At 40.8% G+C, this 19,189-nt stretch overlaps 1 protein-coding gene across 6 annotated transcripts in view; it reads left to right on the forward strand.

Annotated features, from left to right (window-relative positions):
- RALGPS2 (Ral GEF with PH domain and SH3 binding motif 2) overlaps positions 1-19,189 on the forward strand; it is a 310,247-nt gene that overhangs the window by 128,194 nt on the left and 162,864 nt on the right. For all 6 annotated transcript variants that reach the window (XM_039483899.1, XM_039483897.1, XM_039483900.1 and 3 more), the window contains 2 exons: positions 14,081-14,170; positions 17,112-17,204. In XM_039483899.1, coding sequence (XP_039339833.1) covers positions 14,081-14,170; positions 17,112-17,204 — 183 coding nt within the window. The remainder of the gene's footprint in view (positions 1-14,080; positions 14,171-17,111; positions 17,205-19,189) is intronic.

Consider the following 19,189-nt stretch of genomic DNA (forward strand, 5'->3'; position numbering starts at 1 on the left):
GTTACATTTTTTACTGTGCTTCTGAGAAGACTGTTGACAATGTGGCTAGATGGCTATATACCGCTGCTAATCCCAAGTTATGAAAGGCAGTGGAAATCCGACCACTGAAAGCATTTGGCTAAAGCTTGTTACAAATCGCAAACAGCCTGTCTGATTGTGCTAAACTGACTTGCCAGTGAGTCTCCTGTTTGACATAATTTATCAGCCAGAATGACCTGAAGAAGAGCTCTGTGTAGCTCAAAAACTTGTCTTTCATCAACAGAAGTTGGTCCAGTGAAACACATTACCTCACCCACCTTGTCTCAGCCAAAATGTCTCCATTTGCTCAAGCTTATGAAAGTCAGTTTGTCTTCTTTATTCAGTTTTTATTTTAAAATGCAACTTTTTATATAAGTCCCCTGATACCGTGTTAAATAATTTAGTTGTCTCAACAATTACTTGAAATTAGGGCTATCAAGCGATTTTAAAAAAAATCGTGATTAATTGTGCGATTAATTGCACTGTTAATAATAGAATTCCATTTATTTAAATATTTTGGATGTTTTCTACATTTTCAAATGTATTTCTTTCAATTACAACACAGAATTTAAAGTGTACAATGCTCACTTTATATTTATTTTTGATTACAAGTATTTGCATTGTAAAAAAACAAAAGTAGTAGTATTTTTCAGTTCACCTAATACAAGTACTGTAGCGCAACCTCTTTATCATGAAAGTTTAACTTACAAATGTAGAATTATGTACAAATAACAATATCTCTGAAGAATATAGGGGCGTGCACAGGCAGTTCTATGTCAACTTAACTTTTGTCGACCAAACTTTGCAGTGTAAACATAGTGTAAAGTTCTCTGATGAACTTTAGTCTATTGCACATGATCATTGTTGCTTCCAAAATACTATCAGCAGACCAATACTGCTGAAAAGCATCTGTAAGTGATTTAATACTCCCTTCTCTGCCATGATATGAAAGCTGGCTTTCTTTTGAAGGCTTGGGGGAAGACGGAGGAAGACTAAGACTTGTGTACTGTTGTGACGGGGTCCCTGGGGTGCAACCTGAAACTGGGGTACCGCTGAGCCCTCTGTCTTACCAACCAGGGCTCCCTCTCACTTGTGATGATGTGACAAACTGCAAATCCCTCCAGGTCTTGCGCTCACACAAACATTCACAAGCAGGGACACACCCAGCTGAGTTACATGAATGCTTTCATGAGCCACCCAGGAACCAACAATAGAGAGATTCCAGCCAGTTCCCCCCAGCTTCCCAGCCTAGGACTCCAGAGCTGTACCGTCTTGCCCTTATCAGAAGCCTGATCAGTGTAAGTTCATTACCCAGTCTGCCCCTCCCTCAGTGCAGAGAGGACAATCCACCAGCCCCTGTTCCTGAGCAGATTTTTTTTTATACTTTAAACAACACACTGTTTTAGTTTTTATATATATATATATATATATATATATATATATATATATATATATATATATTTATATATTTATATATAGAGAGAGAGAGAGAGAGAGATATTTTAAGTGATTATAAAGAATAGCACACAGATCAAAGTTGATTACCTACGAAATAAAAATAAGAACGCATTCTAGGTTCTATAGACAGACAGGATTTGAATCTCACCCTGATAGACAATACAAGCAGGTCGCAGATCTTTCACACACAGGCTAGAAATCCCTTCGGTCTGGGACCACTTCCCCAGTTCATTCTTCGTTCTCCAAACGTGTTTTCAGGTTTCGAGTTGTGGGGGGAGTGAGAACAAGTGATGTCAATTACCCCTGTTATAGCTTCTTCCCTCATGCTGGAAAGATCTTTTGCGGTGACCTGAGTCAAACAGCTTCCCTTGTGCACGTGCTATCTCAGTTCCTGAGGTAATCCTTGTTGGTATGTGCATTCCCCTTAATGGGCCGTCAATGCTGACTGGCATCCCCATTGTTGTACCTAAAAGGCTGGTTGTGAGTGTTCCCAACCTCACAATATATATAACTTAATGCACAATGGTAGCACATACAATCCAACAGGACATTAATGTTTAACAGATTAAGACTTTTAAAATACCACCTCACAAGGCATACTTTGTACAAACACACCATAATTATATCACCATGGGAAATTTGGGAGTGCCAGAGTGTTGTTTTGGGGTACAGAGTGTCATACTTGTATCTCACAATTTCAGTGTAAATTCAAAGGTTAGAGAACGTGTAATGAGATGCATTATACCTGATAAAGACAAACTAGCAGAAAGGCAGTAATTGTATAGGTCACTTAATTTTAGCCTAGCTGAGTTAGGATGACAAAGCTCCTCAAAAAGACTACACCAGTTCAATGGGGCGGATGCCAAATGGGAGCTATTCTCTGTTGAATGGGGTCTGATGTGGGGTTTAGAGGAGCTAGAGCTAGAACTGTCATGAAAAGAGGAAGGGGGTCACTTGTCCTCCCCCCCCATGCTTCTTACCCTTCAGTCACAACTTCCTTCCCCTATTCTCTCCTGGCCGTCCACATAAACAGTCCACTCACTCACTCCATGTTAGCCCTATCATGTCTTCTAGTAGCTGCAAGTAGATGTTGAGTAGGCCAAGAGGCTGAACTAAGCCTGGAGAGTCCCCACAAGTGAGAAATCTGGTGTTTTTTTAAGGTGAAAGGGAAGACTCCCCCCTTTGGGATTCTGCAGTGGTAAGTCAGAAGTAATCCTCTAACAGGGTGACCAAGCACCTTAAGAGTCTGTCTGGATTTTTATTGAGTTAATTTTTAATCCTCTTCCTCAGGGTTTAGTTTATAGGTCTGGGGGATTATAAGCGAAATACACATCTCTGGAAACAAGGCATCATCATCAAGGCCACTAACTGCTGCAGCAACAGGAAATTGTATAAAATGGGATAATAAAGAGGGGAATAGAATCAGTAAGAAGATGGGAGTGAGCCAGTAAGTTGTCTGGGACTTGCCTATTCAAAGTACTAATGGTGACACCCCCAGAGATGCATTTTGGTTGGTGATGTTCTGGATCTTCCCCCACCCCTGTCCCCCACCCCTCAAGTTAGAGAAGAGAAGAATAATTAGAGGAATTTTAGTCTTTATCTGACTGACTACAGCACAAGTGTTATAAGCCAATCTGCCTTTTTGTGCCCTTTGACATGTGGTGTCCAAGTGGGAGAAGAAAGTAAATACAACAAAAACCCATGGCAGCCTCTCAATCACCCTGTTTCAGGGCCCAATTACTCTCCTTTACCATCCAGGAAGGGCAAAGATCTGATTTACAGTTAGTGAGTCATGTATCCTTCAGTACATCTAAAAGACCATGTAGTGTAAATGGGTTAAACTCAAAGAACAAAGACAGCACATTGGACTTTGCAGGTCAGTGAGATCTGTTTCCCGAGAAGCCTTCCTGAATAGGGCTAGTCTTTTCAGCAAAGGATAATAGTTCCCTGCAAACACTGGTGCTAGATTCTGCTGTGGAATGCAGATAATTAAGCTTGTTGAAGCATATAACCAGTATGAATCACAAGTTAAGATGTTTGGTGTAATGGAAATAATAAGAGCCTGGTAAAAGAGGAGACATCACAGGACAGTAGAAAATAATCTCCTGGCAAAGACCATAAATTATTCCAGCCATTCTACTAAGGATGAGGTTACACAGAGGGAATTAACAGAAATAACAGACTACACAGCCATGAACCCACAGGTTAATAAAGCCATATATTTGTGTGCATGAAGAAAACTTTGTAATGTCACTTTGGTGGAGACAGGACATAGAATCTTCCTCAAAGCTAATATTTTCCTCCATTGTCTTTAATTGCCCCACAAGTATTTGTTCAACAGTTGCTTCCTTGCTTGTTCTTTTTCCCCATAGGTCCCTATTACGCTCATACAGAAAAGTCTTTTATAACCCAGTTTACGATAACTTCACTGACCAGGTCAACTAGAGTTCATAAAATTATTACATCTCAGTCTTCTTAGATTATATAGAAATTCTACATACTTCACAATAACCACATAAATTTATTATTGTAATCCTTATGCTATGTCTAACCCCCATGATTCTTGTTGTGTTATGTTTGATTTTTATAAGTTTTGAGAGTCAGGAGCACCAGGTTTGTTTTTTCTTCTTTTTTTTGGCGGGGGGTGGTGGTGGTTTTTTTACTTTTCTAATAAACAGCTAGCAAATTTGAACACTCAAATAATTATTACCCTGGCTTGATAGGTGTTACTTCTCATTCCTTGCATTTCCTTTTATTTGTGTGTAGACCAACACATGCATGTGTACACACATCAAAGGACAGAACAGAATAAAATGGCAGAAAATTCCCTTCCTGAAATTCATTTCTTTACAGTAGCCAGTGGATTAAAGCACCCTTTATAAAGGGCTCACTTGCCCAGAAAGCAACACGTTGACAAAGGAATCGTATGTGAGCACAAAGGAATAGAGAGATGTTTCATGAGATACACTATCAACATACAGTCTACACACTATGAAAATATTTGAGAACCCATCATAGGCAACTCAGCAAAAGAGCATTTTTAGAATAGATCTTAATGAGGAGGAGTTATTGGCTGGGTTAATTGGGTTTACAAGGGTATTCCAGGCATAAGGGGCAGCATGAAAGAGGATACAGCAACAGGAGAATGAGAAGAAAACAAAGGAGCATCAAGGATTGGACTCATTGGTGTAGCAGAAGGAGTAGGGGAAATATAGGTCAGGCTGAGTGATGGAGAATCTTGAAAATGAGGTCAAGAAGATGTCAGTGTAGTAAGCAATGTATTGGAAAGGAGGTATTCAAGGATATGGGCAGTGCGGTCAGAATGAGATCATGTTGGGAATGGCATTTTAGATTGGGAGTTAGGGTGAAGCATGCTAAATGTTCAAACCCCTTTCATGGACAAGCAATTGAGCCTTTTGCATGGCCAAGGGAGGATATTTTAAATAGTGTGAAGATTCACAGGAATTGGTCACATCTGCAATGTGGGGAAAGAAGGAGAGGAAGAGAAAATTAGTCTGTGGTTTGAAGGTCTACATGAGAGTGAGGATTTTTTTTAAACAGAGAATATTAGAGAGGAAAAGTTAGGAGCTCGGCTTTGGCCTCAATGAATTGAAGATGAGACAGTGTGAGGGGAGATTCATGGAAAATAGGTCTGCATTGAAGTCTGTCTGAGAGTCACCATCACAGAAGCAAATGTTAAACCCTTGCAAGAGGACGAGGACACCTGAGGTTAAAGTGTAAATGAACTTGCGCTGTGCAGTTCTCTGTACAGCACAAGACAGTATAATTTTGGGTGTGCACTTGAGTACTGGGCAGTTCCTTAGCTGACCTCAGCATAGGTGTGTAAAACTGTAGCTGGGTGTGTCCTACCTATATGTGTGCTGGTTAAGTGCAGTCCCATAGACTCATAGACTTTAAGGTCAGAAGGGACCATTATGATCATCTAGTCTGACCTCCTGCACAATGCAGGCCACAGAATCTCACCCATCTACTCCTGTAACAAACCCCTAACCTACGTCTGAGTTATTGAAGTCCTCAAATTGTGGTTTAAAGACCTCAAGGTACAGAGAATCCTCCAGCAAGTGACCCGTGCCCCATGCTGCAGACGAAGGCGAAAAACCTCCAGGGCCTCTGTCAATCTGCCCTGGAGGAAAATTCCTTCCCAACCCCAAATATGGCGATCAGTTAAACCCTGAGCATGTGGGCAATACTCACCAGCCAGCACCCAGGAAAGAATTCTATATAGTAACTCAGATCCCATCCCATCACAGACCACTGGGCATACTTACCTGCTGATAATCAAAGATTAATTGCCAAAATTAGGCTATCCCATCATACCATCCCCTCCATAAACTTATCAAGCTTAGTCTTAAAGCCAGATATGTCTTTTGCCCCCACTACTCCCCTTGGAAGGCTGTTCCAGAACTTCACTCCTCTAATGGTTCGAAACCTTCATCTAATTTCAAGTCTAAGCTTCCTAGTGTCCAGTTTATATCCATTTGTTCTTGTGTCCACATTGGTACTAAGCTTAAATAATTCCTCTCCCTCCCTAATATTTATCCCTCTGATATATTTATAAAGAACAATCATATCCCCCCATAACCTTCTTTTGGTTAGGCTAAACAAGCCAGGCTCTTTGAGTCTCCTTTCATAAGACAGGTTTTCCATTCCTCAGATCATCCTAGTAGCCCTTCTCTGTACCTGTTCCAGTTTGAATTCATCCTTCTTAAACATGGGAGACCAGAACTGCACACAGTATTCCAGATGAGGTCTCACCAGTGCCTTGTATAATGGTACTAACACCTCCTTATCTTTGCTGGAAATACCTCGCCTGATGCATCTTAAAACCGCATTAGTTTTTTTTACGGCCATATCACATTGGCGGCTCATAGTCATCCTGTGATCAACCAATACTCCGAGGTCCTTCTCCTCCTCTGTTACTTCCAGCTGATGTGTCCCCAGTTTAACTAAAATTCTTGTTAATAATCCCTAAATGCATGACCTTGCACTTTTCACTATTAAATTTCATCCTATTACTATTTCATCCTATTACTATTACTCCAGTTTACAAGGTCATCCAGATCTTCCTGTAGGATATCCCAGTCCTTCTCTGTGTTAGCAATACCTCCCAGCTTTGTGTCATCTGCATACTTTATTAGCACATTCCCACTTTTTGTGCCAAGGTCAGTAATAAAAAGATTAAATAAGATTGGTCCCAAAACTGATCCCTGAGGAACTCCACTAGTAACCTCCTTCCAGCCTGACAGTTCACCTTTCAGTACGACCCATTGTAGTCTCCCCTTTAACCAGTTCCTTATCCACCTTGCCTCAGGAATAGAGTGTAAAGGAAACCCAGGCTGGTTGGTCAGGCGGGCTCAGTGGTACCAGAGTTCCAAGTGACACCCTGGGGAAAACCGGTCACAACGCCGATTTTTATTTATCACTCCAGTGCATGCACATTTGGGTGTTTGTGCTGGCTCTGAGCATACTCACCCCAGTTGCTTGAATCGATATAAAATACAGTGCAAGACGAGTAGGTATCGCAGCTTACCCCTTGCTGCTGTGTAGATCAGTGTTTTGTGGGACATTTTCTCAATGCTTTATGGAATGCCATCGATTTGCCCAGGTTGTTCAGGGAGATAGGGATCAAGTTCCCACCATGCCACTTTCTCCATCTTATAAGGCTTTCCACAGCCCATAATTTGCTTGTCACTTCTTACAACTCCCACCGTCCTGTGCACTTCTTTTTGGTATCCACCATCTTTCTAGCAGAAGCATGGACCCTGCACAGCTCATCACAAATCCTGAGTGATGCAAACACAGGATGCATTATCCTCCTGTATTTGCAGAACTTGCAATCCTGGTTGTAGTAATATTCATTCAATGAGGAAAATGCAGAGATGTTCAAGTGCAGTGGCCGGAGGCGGCTAATGCTGAAAAAATTGCCAGGCTGCCGCTAGCATTCATATAGCAGCACCATATGGTGCATTGCTGCTTCTGGGCCCAAGAAACAAGGACTGATTGGTGGGATCACATTATAATGCAGGTTTGGGATGACGAGCAGTGACTGCAGAACTTGCGGATTTGAAAAGCCATATTTTGGATCTGTGTGCCAAGTTTGACCCAGACCCCCATCTCAGGCACTGTAGGGAGAACTGCACTTACAGTGGAGAAGCAAGTGGTGGTCACACTTTGGAAATGTGCAGTGTTGGATTGCTATTTGTCAGTGGGCAATCAGTTGGATGAACGAATGCCCCCACTGTAGATTTTCCAATTGTGATCATTAAGTGTCTACTGCTGCACAGGACTGTGACTCTGGGTAATATACAGGAAATGGCTGAATTTGTAACAATGGAGGTTGCCCAAACTGCTGTGGGACGATAGTATGCATATCCTATTCTGGCACCAGTACATCAACAGGAAGGGATACTTTTCCATGGTTGTGGACATTCTAGTGGTTCACTAGGCACTTCAGTAATACTCGTGGGATGGCTGGTGAAAGTACATGATGCTCACATCTTTAAGAACACACGACTTCTCAAAGAGCTGTAAGGAGGGGTGTTCTTCCCAGGCCAGTGGATTACCCTTGAGGATGTTGAATGCCAATAGTGATTCTGGGGGACTCAACCTACCCTTTGTTTCCCTGGCGCATGAAGCCTTACATTGGCCACCTGGGTAGCACGAAAGAAAGATCCATCTTCTGGCCCAGCAGATGCAGAGTGACTGATGAGAATATGTTTCTGGTAAATTTGAAGGACACTGGTGCTGTTTATTCACTAGATTGGATCTCAGTGATGCAAATATCCCCTTGGTATAGCTGCATGTTGTGTATTGCATGATATGTCAGGTGAAGAGGAGAGAGCTACCATCACGATGGAGGGTCAAGGTGGACAGATTAGCTGCTGAATTTGAGCCAACCATGGAACAATACAGCTGAGGGAGGCCTTAAAAGACCATTTTAACAGTCTACTACAATAGTATGGCTGACGCTTTTATAAAGTAATGTCTCTTGTGACATTGAAGATTAAATAGCAGGAGGCAATAATCCACCCATATGAATTCTGTACTGCTTGGTGTAAACCAATAGAGATACTCATTTTCCAAAATAGAATTTTGCACACAATAAAGAAACAGACAACAAAATTAAAATGCTAACAAACAAAGACAAAATCTCATTACTTCAAAGCGGGTTGTAAAAATCTCTGAAAGGAGATGTAGAAACGCGATGGAGCAGCAAACTACTCATGTTTAAGACAATCAAGGAGCAGTGGGACAGACTATATGCAATTTTGACAGAAAATGGGGATACTCAGCTCATTGATAGCATTGACCACAATACCTTGATCATCTTAATAGAGTTCCTTCAGCCCTTCAAAGAAGTGCCAGATGCACTAAGTGGTCATCTAGAGCAGTCATCGCAGCCCAGTCTCCACTTTGTGCCCATTTGGTACAAAAGGCTGAAAAAACATCTCCATCTTTGTACCACTGATGAAGATAGTCGAAGTCAAAGCTTTGCAATGTCTCATGGAAAAGTTTGAAATTAGGCCCATGCATAGAGTAGCGGTTTTCCTACACCTACGGACGAAGGGGATGAAATGTTTTCACTGAAGGAGAGACAGGAAGATTATCAAGAAACCAAGAAGCTTGTCTCATTGCATGAAGAAAAATATTGCCGCAATGAATCTTATGCTTCTTTTGTCAGCTACATAGACAAAGGAGACAAAATTTCACATACAGAGTTTGAGGATTTGAATAACAAGTGTGGAAATGATGATGAAGTAGTATCAAAGTATGTCACCCTGATGCTGCCAAAGAATGAAGATGTGCAGCTGCTGGACTGGTAGAGACAACAGAAGCACAACTTTCCTCTTTTTTTCCAGTCGAGTTGCACGGTTCGTGCATTCCACCGTCCCTGCATCCAGTGTACCCTCCAAGAGAGCCATCTCAGTCTCTGGTTACACAGTTAATGAGACTCAAACTTCACTTTAGCCAGGACCTGTGGATGATTTAATGGTTTTACACAGTAATATTTCAAAGAAAATCAACAATTCTGAGAGACATCTAAGACGAAGTCCTGCAATTCAGGGCTGGTATAAGCACAAGCTAAACAGGTGCCCAACTTTTTATTGTATAGTTCAGTTTGTGATTTTGAGTATTATTGACTTGAGACATTTATTTTACTATTTTTGTATGTAAAATGCTATTTGTTCTGAGGCCTGTTGTATAATAGGATGTTTAAAATAATAATATAGCAAGTGTGTGCATTTATGAAGCCATATAGCTTCCTTATACAGTATTGATGCATGCACATTGCTGCTCCTCCTGAGAGATACAGTGAGATAGGGTGCCGGCACATGAGCAGATGCGGATACATATAAAAGTGGGGTGCGGATCGCGGGTCAGATACAAGTTATTTATTGTGGATGCGGATCCAAATTTTTATATCTCCGCAGCTCTCTATCTGTAAGAAGGCCTCAATTTCAAGTCTCTTTTTTTAAAAGGTCTTCCTCTCTGCACGGATATTCAGGGTAGGTAAATTTTAGCCTGGATGTCTTTTCCTGGGTTGTACAATTTTTCTAGGTGCTTTTAGCTAGTATCGTCTGGTTGGGGAGGCATCCTCTCTTTGCCTGACTGCACCACAAATTGTGAGCATGGTTTTCTATGTACACTAATACATACATTCATAACCACACTCTTCATACATATCTTCTAATGACCATTAAGTTTAGTGCATTACAAGCTTTCATAAAAAAATCTTACTCGCCTTTTATAGTATAATAAAGTTGTATATAATCTGTTGATTCAAGTGCTTATTCTTTGGGGGTTCAAACTCCCTATTCTCCCCTTGGCGTGTTTGGACCCTGATTGACACAGGTGCAGAGAACCCAGCTGCTGGTGGTGTCCCAAAACTGCCTGGGCCCATATGCTGCAGGCCTGTTTACTGCAATAGAGCTTATCAAACTCATCTCAGAGTAGCACAGGAAAGTCTCCTGTCACAGGGGAAGAAACAAGGCTGATATAACTAGAAATCTTTGAAAGGATCGCAGAGTATCTCCACAAAAGCTTCATTTAGATCTCTCAAGATGATAAAAGGGATGCCCTTATTCAGATAAACAAAGTACACTGCATCCCCCCCCCCCCCCTCCTCCCACCTAGCCCAGTAAACCAAAGAATTGAAAAGTGGACATTGAGTCTACTTTCTGACACTAATCTGATGTGGACTGTGTGGTCAGATTGCCATACTAATTTATTTGAATTTATTCCCTAATGTTTTATTTTCTGACATTATACTACTAAAGTAAACAATCAAAAGTCAATGCCTTTGTTCTGTAAATCTACAGATGAGATGGGCACCATTTTAAAATGGGGAATGATGGTGGAAGGGGGTTTAGTTAGGAAGATGAGGTTTTGGATAACAAAAGGCAAAAAAATATATATATAAATGGCATGTATGCTCTTAACGAGCTCCCTTCCCCTTCATCAGCAAGCTTATCCGCACTCACTTGGTGGGACTGGTTTGAAACCGCTGCTGTTTCCCACCTCCAATTATCAGTAATCAGTTTGCTTAAAAATTAAAAAAAAACTGAGCTCTGTATGTAATGCTCTTCTAGGTATTACACAGTTTTGAAGTATTTGGAATATAAATGTCTGATTCTGAACCTTCATTTGATACCAGAATGATGTTAAAGAGCTGTTTTGCTTCATGATAGTGCATTTAGTTCTAACCAAATTTCTGTGACTTCAACAAGAATACTGTACTTTAGGGACTTGATTCTCTCCTGGTGCTGTTCTGTATAAATAAATATGGAACTGTAAAACTACACAGTGTGAGGTTAGATAGTATAAACAAGGCTTTTTCTTACTGGAAGTAGACACAGGGATAGCGTCTGGTTATACATCCAGCCAGAGTCTGCAAGAAATAATTTATTAGTTTCTCAGAAGTTGAAGAAGCAGTATAAGTTTGGGGATGGGAGGAGTAATGCAGCAGAGAATGCGTCTATAGTGTTTATTTTTTAGAACTCTGTAAACAGCAGTTGCATTACATCCTGCCAGACCCTGATCTTTTCTCAGCATTTTTAACAGTGTAACAAAGAAAAAGTTGCAAGATAAGGTACATCAGTGTTCACTTGCTAATTCGTTATAGCTAGAAAATATTTTTATTTTTTAAAATAAAATTGACAAAGTTTTAATATAATTTTTAAATATTTAAAGTGAAAGCTTGAAATGTTAATGCAATTTGAGATATGTTGTATTTGGTAGCAGCCACACTTTAAAAAAGAATGTTCCAGTACAACATTTTCTGTAGACTTCACACTATATAGTAGGGGAGGACAAACTACGGCCTGAGGGCTGCATCTGGCCTGCCAGCCGTTTTAATCCAGCCCTTGAGCTACCACTGGGGAACAGGATCTGGGGCTTGCTGCTCTCCGGCACTCCAGCCAGGGAGCAGGGTTGGGGGCCGCTCCACGCGGCTCCTGGAAGCAGCGACATGTCCCCCCCAGGGGCAGCCAGGGGGCTCCACTCTGCATGCTACCCCCATCCCAAGCACCGCCCCCTGCAGCTCCCGTTGGCTGGGAACCATGGCTTGAGGTAAGTGCTGCCTGTAGCCTGCACCCTGATCCCCGCCCCAGCTCCAACCCCCTGCCCCAGCCCTGATTCCCCCTCCCGCCCACCAAACCCCTCAGTTCCAACCTGGAGCACCCTCCTACACCCTAAACCCCTCATCGCCTGCACCCCCAGCTAGAGCCCTCACCCCTTCCCATACCCCAACCCCAATTTCATGAGCATTCATGGCCCACTATACAATTTCTATACCCAGATGTGGCCTCCGGGCCAAAAAGTTTGCCCACCCCTGCCATGTAGTGTACATAATCATACTACAGTAGAACCTCAGAGTTACGAACACTTTGGGAATGGAGGTTGTTCATAACTCTGAAATGTTCGTAACTAAATAAAATGTTATGGTGGTTCTTTCAAAAGTTTACAACTGAACATTGACTTAATATAGCTTTGAAACTTTATTATGCCGAAGAAAAATGTTGTTTTCCCTTTTTTTTTTTTAGTAGTTTACATTTAACACACTACTGTACTGTATTTGCTTTTTTTGTGTGTGTCTCTGTTGCTGCCTGATTGTGTGCTTCTAGTTCCAAATGAGGTATGTGGTTGATTGGTCAGTTCGTAACTGGTGTTTATAACTCTGAGGTTCTACTGCAGTATATTAAAAATATAACATTTGTGAATCTTATAAGACTTTAACAAGGAAATTTTATAGTATAAATTACTTATAAATATCAATTTATCTAGCAATGACAAGACATCAAACTGTGGAATCTAGAGTATAGGAAGGCCTTCCTACTTTAGGCCTTAATTTAGTTTAAATATTATCGGTCAGATTTTCAGAAGTGCTGAGCATCCACAAATCCCATTGAAGTTAATGTAAGCTGCTAGTGCTCATCACCTTTGAAAATCAGATCATATCACTTTGTAGTAATGTAAACTTGTAAAAAGGTTGCAGTTCAACTTTTATTGTATCCACTTATGTCCATTCATAACTGTCTCAGATTTTCTTTTTGCGTTGGAACTGAAACTTTCCACTCTCGGAATGAAATCGTGGCCCCATTTAAGAGAGTGGGAGTTTTGCCATTGATTTCAGCAGAGCCGAAACTTAACTCAAGCCAGGTCTCAGCTCAAAAGTGAATGTTTTGGGGAAGTTTACACACAACATATTCAGTTGTTTTTGAGATGGATGATTTGTGGAAAAATACTTTCTCCATTTAAAAATAGGCTTTCTTCATACGCTTACCTCAAACAGCAGAACTTTAAAGCTTACCTTCATACATGGTTAGCCTTCAGTGAAGAAATCTATGAGGCAAGGCTAGCTTTTTTTGGTGGAGGAGGAAAGGTTTAGGAACAACTTTCAAATGAGGAAATAAGCATTAGAAATCGGCATATGCATGCAACACACTTTTTTTTTTAACTGCAAGTTTTTAGTTACGTTATTGCCTGAAGTACTGTGGAGTTATATAATTTTAGTGGTTAAATTAATAATTCTATAGTATCAAAATGATATTTTCCCTCTAAATTCAGAATAGTGTAGTTTAAATTCTCTGGCATCACAGAAAAACACAATTGCATAACTTCATAAGCAGAATTTTTGTTTATCTGTTGTAGGTCTTGCAGTTTATAGAGTTTATATAATAGAATTCTAAACTTCATATTGTAGGATAGCTATAATTTTTTTTAAATCTAATGTAATTAAATGTAAGTATCTACATTAATGCAACTTAAAGTTGTAAACTTCAAATATTAAAGTCAGGAAATTCAAAAGTTAAGGATCTCAGCAATATTAATGTAGTCACATTTTGCATATAGGGAAGTGTTTTGAATTATTAAGGCTTTTAAGTTAATTTATTTAATAAGTATTACATGCAGTTTGGGTCAGTTAAGATTTTTATAGCAATGTTAACTTTTGCATTTCCTAACTTATAAAGTTGCTGTAAGTATGATATTTTTAATGTATTTAATTTTTTCACTTCATATATGAAACTTACTTGCTTTAATTGCCTTTTATGTGTTTTAAAACTAGGTGAATTTTCTTTTTCAGGTAAGCTTCTGGGTCGTTAGAGAGATTCTTCATGCACAAACTTTAAAAATAAGAGCTGAAGTTTTGAGCCACTATATTAAAACTGCTAAGGTAAGACTTTTTGTTTTGGGACTCAATATGCTGTAACTTCTATATGCAAGTTCACTCTTTCAAAAATGCATGTGGATAAATATTTGTTTAACTCTCCATTTGGCTGTAGTGGTGTCTGTTAACATGTGGTAGTGTTTGGCCTCATCAGTGTGACAACATCAGCAGAAAGGGTGACAGACCAAAGCTCCAGAACTGGAGTTATATGCCTAAACAAAAATTTACTTGATTTAAGAAAATGCTTTCAGATGCTGTATTTCAAATAATTTACTAATTAATATTTTCTAATTTTAATGTTTACTAATTTTATTTTTCTATCAGTATAATTTATTACCTGTTTTGTTGGATAATCTCAATTAAGCACTTGTTGCTATTTGCAGGCTCTGAATATTTTACTTTGCTCTTGCTGATGTTCTTTAAAATACATTGTTTATTTTTGCTGCTTGGAAGGAAAGGGCCTGAGACCTCTTTTCTTCTAGTAATAATGTTATGGGTAATATCAATCTGTCTGTCTGTTCTGTCGGAACAGAATAACACTTATTGATTGTAATATAGAAGTTTTATTTGAGGCTTTTGCCACCACAGGAATATGGACAGCACAGCATCATCCGTTCATAGCAGCATTTTTTAATGTGTGTTTGATTCTGATCATCTAATAAGATTGTTTTTTTTTCCCCCCAAATTTTCTTGTTTAATCTGTTCTATCTTGTATTTAGCTGTGACATTTAGTACCTTTCCCAGACCTGAAGAATAACTTTGTGTATCTCAAAAGCTTTTTTTTCACCAACAGAAGTTGGTCCAATAAAAGATATTACTTCACCCACCTATTGTCTCTGTCATGGGACCAACAAGGCCACAACAAAACTGCAATTACCAAAATGTCTGTTTTGCAGTCTAGTTTTTAAGATCACACCTCTTATGGATAAAGGGTTGTTTCGTACGTAGTTTTGTTTTTCCTGAATCCATACTACTTTTGGCTATGATCTCATTAGCTAAGAAGAATCAGGCTTGATTGATATTTGGGTAGGAGACCTCTAAGATTATGACAGATTTCAGTTACTAATATGCCTGAGGCGTCGGGTGATCAGGCTGAGGCCACAGGATCGTATGGGGAGGAGATGATGAAACACACTAAGGGTTTAAATTTTAAAGATTTATTAATTAAAATAATAAAATAACAGCGGAGAGTGATGGGTGCTCCCCACATTACTCAGAGGAAAAGGAAGAAAGCGTTGGTGCTCCAAGCCCTAACTCACTTTCATACACACACTCTACCCACGGCTGGCCAAGCCTGGGTGTAATGTAAGAAGACGAGGGGGAAGGGTGGATGGGAGTTCTGTCCTGGGCCCAGGTCATCTGGGGTCCGCTGTAATCTCTGCCTTGCTTCGGCTCTCGGGAGGGTTTAAGTCCTGGGTTCCTTTGGGGGTGTTGTCATCCAGGGCCTTCTGTGCCTGGTGCTCAGTTGGCTTGCTGTGGCCTTCTCGGCTGCCCAAAACACACCGGCTCCGGAGACATTGTTTTCCCTCCTATTGGCCTTCACTGTCGCTGCCTCATTCGCTCTCACTGTTTTCGCTGCTATTTCTGCAGCTCTGTTCAACTTAGTTCTCCTCTTCTCATGGTTGTGCAGCTGTAGATTTCTTGTCTAGCCCATGACTTTGGGCTGGGGCCAGCATCTTATCTCCACACATTGCTAGCTGAAGTGCCAAGTTAACCCATTCTCTGCTCTCTTCCTTCTTTCCCTCTCTTGGCCTCTTGCACCCTGCAAGGAATCTTCCATTCCATATTCACACCTTTGGCTCTCCCCTGAAATGCCTTGCATTGCTTGCCACCGCATTAGCAACATACAGCGCTGATTTGCCTCCCTATGGGACCCCCCGGAGGGAGGGAGTCCTTGGGCCTGTGACAAGGTAAGTTTAGAATCCTGCAAGAAGCAGTATTTCAGCAGGTGACATTCTAACCCATTAGTCAGCACTTAACCAATGCTTCAGCATGCTTCTGAATATTGGGACAAAGTACTGTTGGAGGTATTTATCTTTTGAATGAGACATAAAATTACAGTTTTAAATGTAACACTTGTAACTAAACACCTATGGAAGTTTTTGCAAGAGTAGTGGTGTTTGAGCTGGCCGCGTTCATTAATGGTAGGGATGTTAATCATAGCCAAATATCAGTATTCACTATTACTTTCTGCTACTGCCCTTTAAAATCACACTTCAGCTTATTCTGCACTTCTCTATGTAGGGCTTAGAGAACAAAAGATGTGAAGTATTTCTAATAGTGTTTCAACTCTACATGGGTTCGAATTCACTAATTTTGCAATGTAGGGAAGACAGTTAATTTGCCAGTATGTTTATCATTTATTGCATTATATATAGGATGGTGTAAGAATGTAGAGGGTTGTGTAAGACATTCATATATCCTGAATGCAATAGAAGTAGAGAACTAAAAACCAAACCAAATCTAATAAGGGCTATAAAGACCAAAAAAATACCTATTTCCTAGTCATAGTGAGATCTGCTATATAAGCTTGGAAAATATTTGTACAAATCACTTTGGTATGGCTTTTGCTTTTTTAATTAAAAATGAAAGGATGGGGATAAAAAAAAATCTTAACTATTAATTTCAACATAAATAGGGAATCTATTAAAGTGTGTAGTGAGAGAGGTTCACATATGGTGATCATCTGTGTAGAATAAAGTTTCCATGAAACTCAGTGCCCTAAAGATAATAGCTACAGTCATCCAAGGATTCACCAGTTCTATACTGTAAAGATTTAATTAAGATACCATTTTTACACTGTTATACAATATGGTTTGTTTTTTACGTATGAGCCTAACTTGCCTTCTGTGTAATCTTAAAATGTTTGAGTATTTTTAACCACTGTACATTCATCACTTTACTGCAGTTGGAGTATTTTTTCAGTTGTATGTGTTTTCATCTACAGAAACTTTATGAGCTGAATAACCTGCATGCCCTTATGGCAGTGGTGTCTGGATTGCAAAGTGCTCCCATCTTCAGGCTGACTAAAACTTGGGCGGTAAGTAAGCTCAGTAGGGTAATTTGTGATTTTGTTTATTCCTTCCTGAAAAATAGCTTTATTATAACCTTTTGTAGCTTGCTTCAAGGATCCGATTATTATTAAAGATACTTTTGAATCCAATTGTACTGTGTACAATGTGTTTTTAGTCACTTAAGTCTCCATTCTCCTCTTGAGTCTTTTTCCATTTTGACATTGAAATATTTTCCTTTGAAAAATTGTTCCCTGCAGATTCTGTTAAATACAATGGTTCCTAATTTGGCCAAATGCTATTTTGTATTAGTTGTTGGAATATTATGAAGGCCAAGAGAGTTGTATTTTAATCATGCAAGGGATCATATTGTTGGAGTATTTTTAGCTATAGAGAATAAATGTCCCAAAATTACTTGCTCAGATTCCATAAATAATTTTCTTGTTTCTATCACTGATAACTAAATTTGATCTTTTTTCAGTTGTAGTAAATGTACTGAACAGTATATTTGCATCTCTCATTTTTTAATATCAAATTTTGAAAGTGTGAAGTCCTTTTTGTTTGGCAGTTTTTTCTCTCTGCTACACTATATTTGGCTAAAATAGAAAGTAAGATGATTTTTCTGTACAAGTTTCATTGGTCAGCACAATTTTGGGAATAGCTTTTGCTAATTGCTGCTGCAGATCCAAGAAAAATATTGTCTGATTTTGCCATAAATTATATCCCTGCATAGCCATACAGATGGGCTTCATCTTCTGCAATGTATTCAAACATGGTAAGGTTTAATCAGCAATTGAAATACTTGTGTGTAAGGCATATACATGAATTGACTTGTAAAATGATGGCTGACAGCTCTCAGCGAGGGCATATTAGTGGACAGAACTTTCTCTTCTTCGAGTGATTGCTCATGTGTATTCCACAATAGGTGTGCATGCTCGCCATGTGCACTGGTGCTGGAAGTTTTTCCCCTAGCAGTACCCATGGGGGGGAGTGCCCCCTGCAACCCCTGGAGTAGTGCCTGCCTGGCGCGGTGTGAGGGGAGCTGCATGCTCCCCTTACCCTTAGTTCCTTCTTGCTGCCAGTGAAGGTGTGTCAGAACTGCTCTGCTCCAGCTCTGCTGTAGCTTGTCCCCAAAATTGTTCATTCGTTCAATGTTAGTACCTGTAGTTAGTTAGCTGTTTAGTTAGTTTAGTCAGTTAGTGAGCCTGGGCCAAGGCATGCCCCAGGCCACGCGGTTTAAGTTGTGATGCTCTTGCAGGCATTCTATGCCAAGGAGAGACCCACACACAGATTGTTTGCACTGCTTGGGAGAAACCCATATCAGCACAAGTGCAAGATTTGCAAGTCGTTTAAGCCTCGGTACCGGTCTCGGTCGAGGGGACGTTCCCGATGCCGATCACCACCCGGTGACCGCTCGGGGCAGAGTCCAGGTGGATTGCCATCGACACGGACCAGACTGTCTGGCTGGGTTCCCTCCGGCAGGGACTTGCTTGTCCTCAAGGAGCGAATATCGACGGGACCATGGTGGGCGTCGCCGTCTGTCCTTGTCTCGGAGAGGGTACCGCAGTCAGTCATGACACGATCGATGCAGTTCCCGCTCGGACTCCCGCTCCAAGTCTCTGTCAAGATGTTGCAGCCCTGGGCGTCGATCGCCGGCATCTCGCCGTTGCAGGTCCACCCATTGAGGCTGTTCGCGGAGCAGCTATTACCGTCGGTACCAGTCCTCCACGTCAAGATTGCGGTCCTGTGACCATCATAGATCCTGACCCCGCCGCTCCTCCCAGTCCAGGGACAGCAGCGGATCTTACGCCAGCCTGGTCTCCATCCGTAGCTGTCCCTCGATGGCACCAAGCATCGTGGCCAGCCGAATGGTACCAGTAGGCACTGTGGCCTATAGTGCAGCCCCTGGTGGGAGCTCGCTCGGTGGCCAGAGCTTCGGAAGCACCATCGGCCTCCTCCAGACCCCCAAGGAAGGAGTCGGTGGGACGGAAGTCCTCGGCACTGTGCCCGGAGT

The sequence above is a fragment of the Mauremys reevesii genome, linkage group 8 (genome assembly GCF_016161935.1).
Source record: "Mauremys reevesii isolate NIE-2019 linkage group 8, ASM1616193v1, whole genome shotgun sequence".
Taxonomy (NCBI): Eukaryota; Metazoa; Chordata; order Testudines; family Geoemydidae; genus Mauremys; species Mauremys reevesii.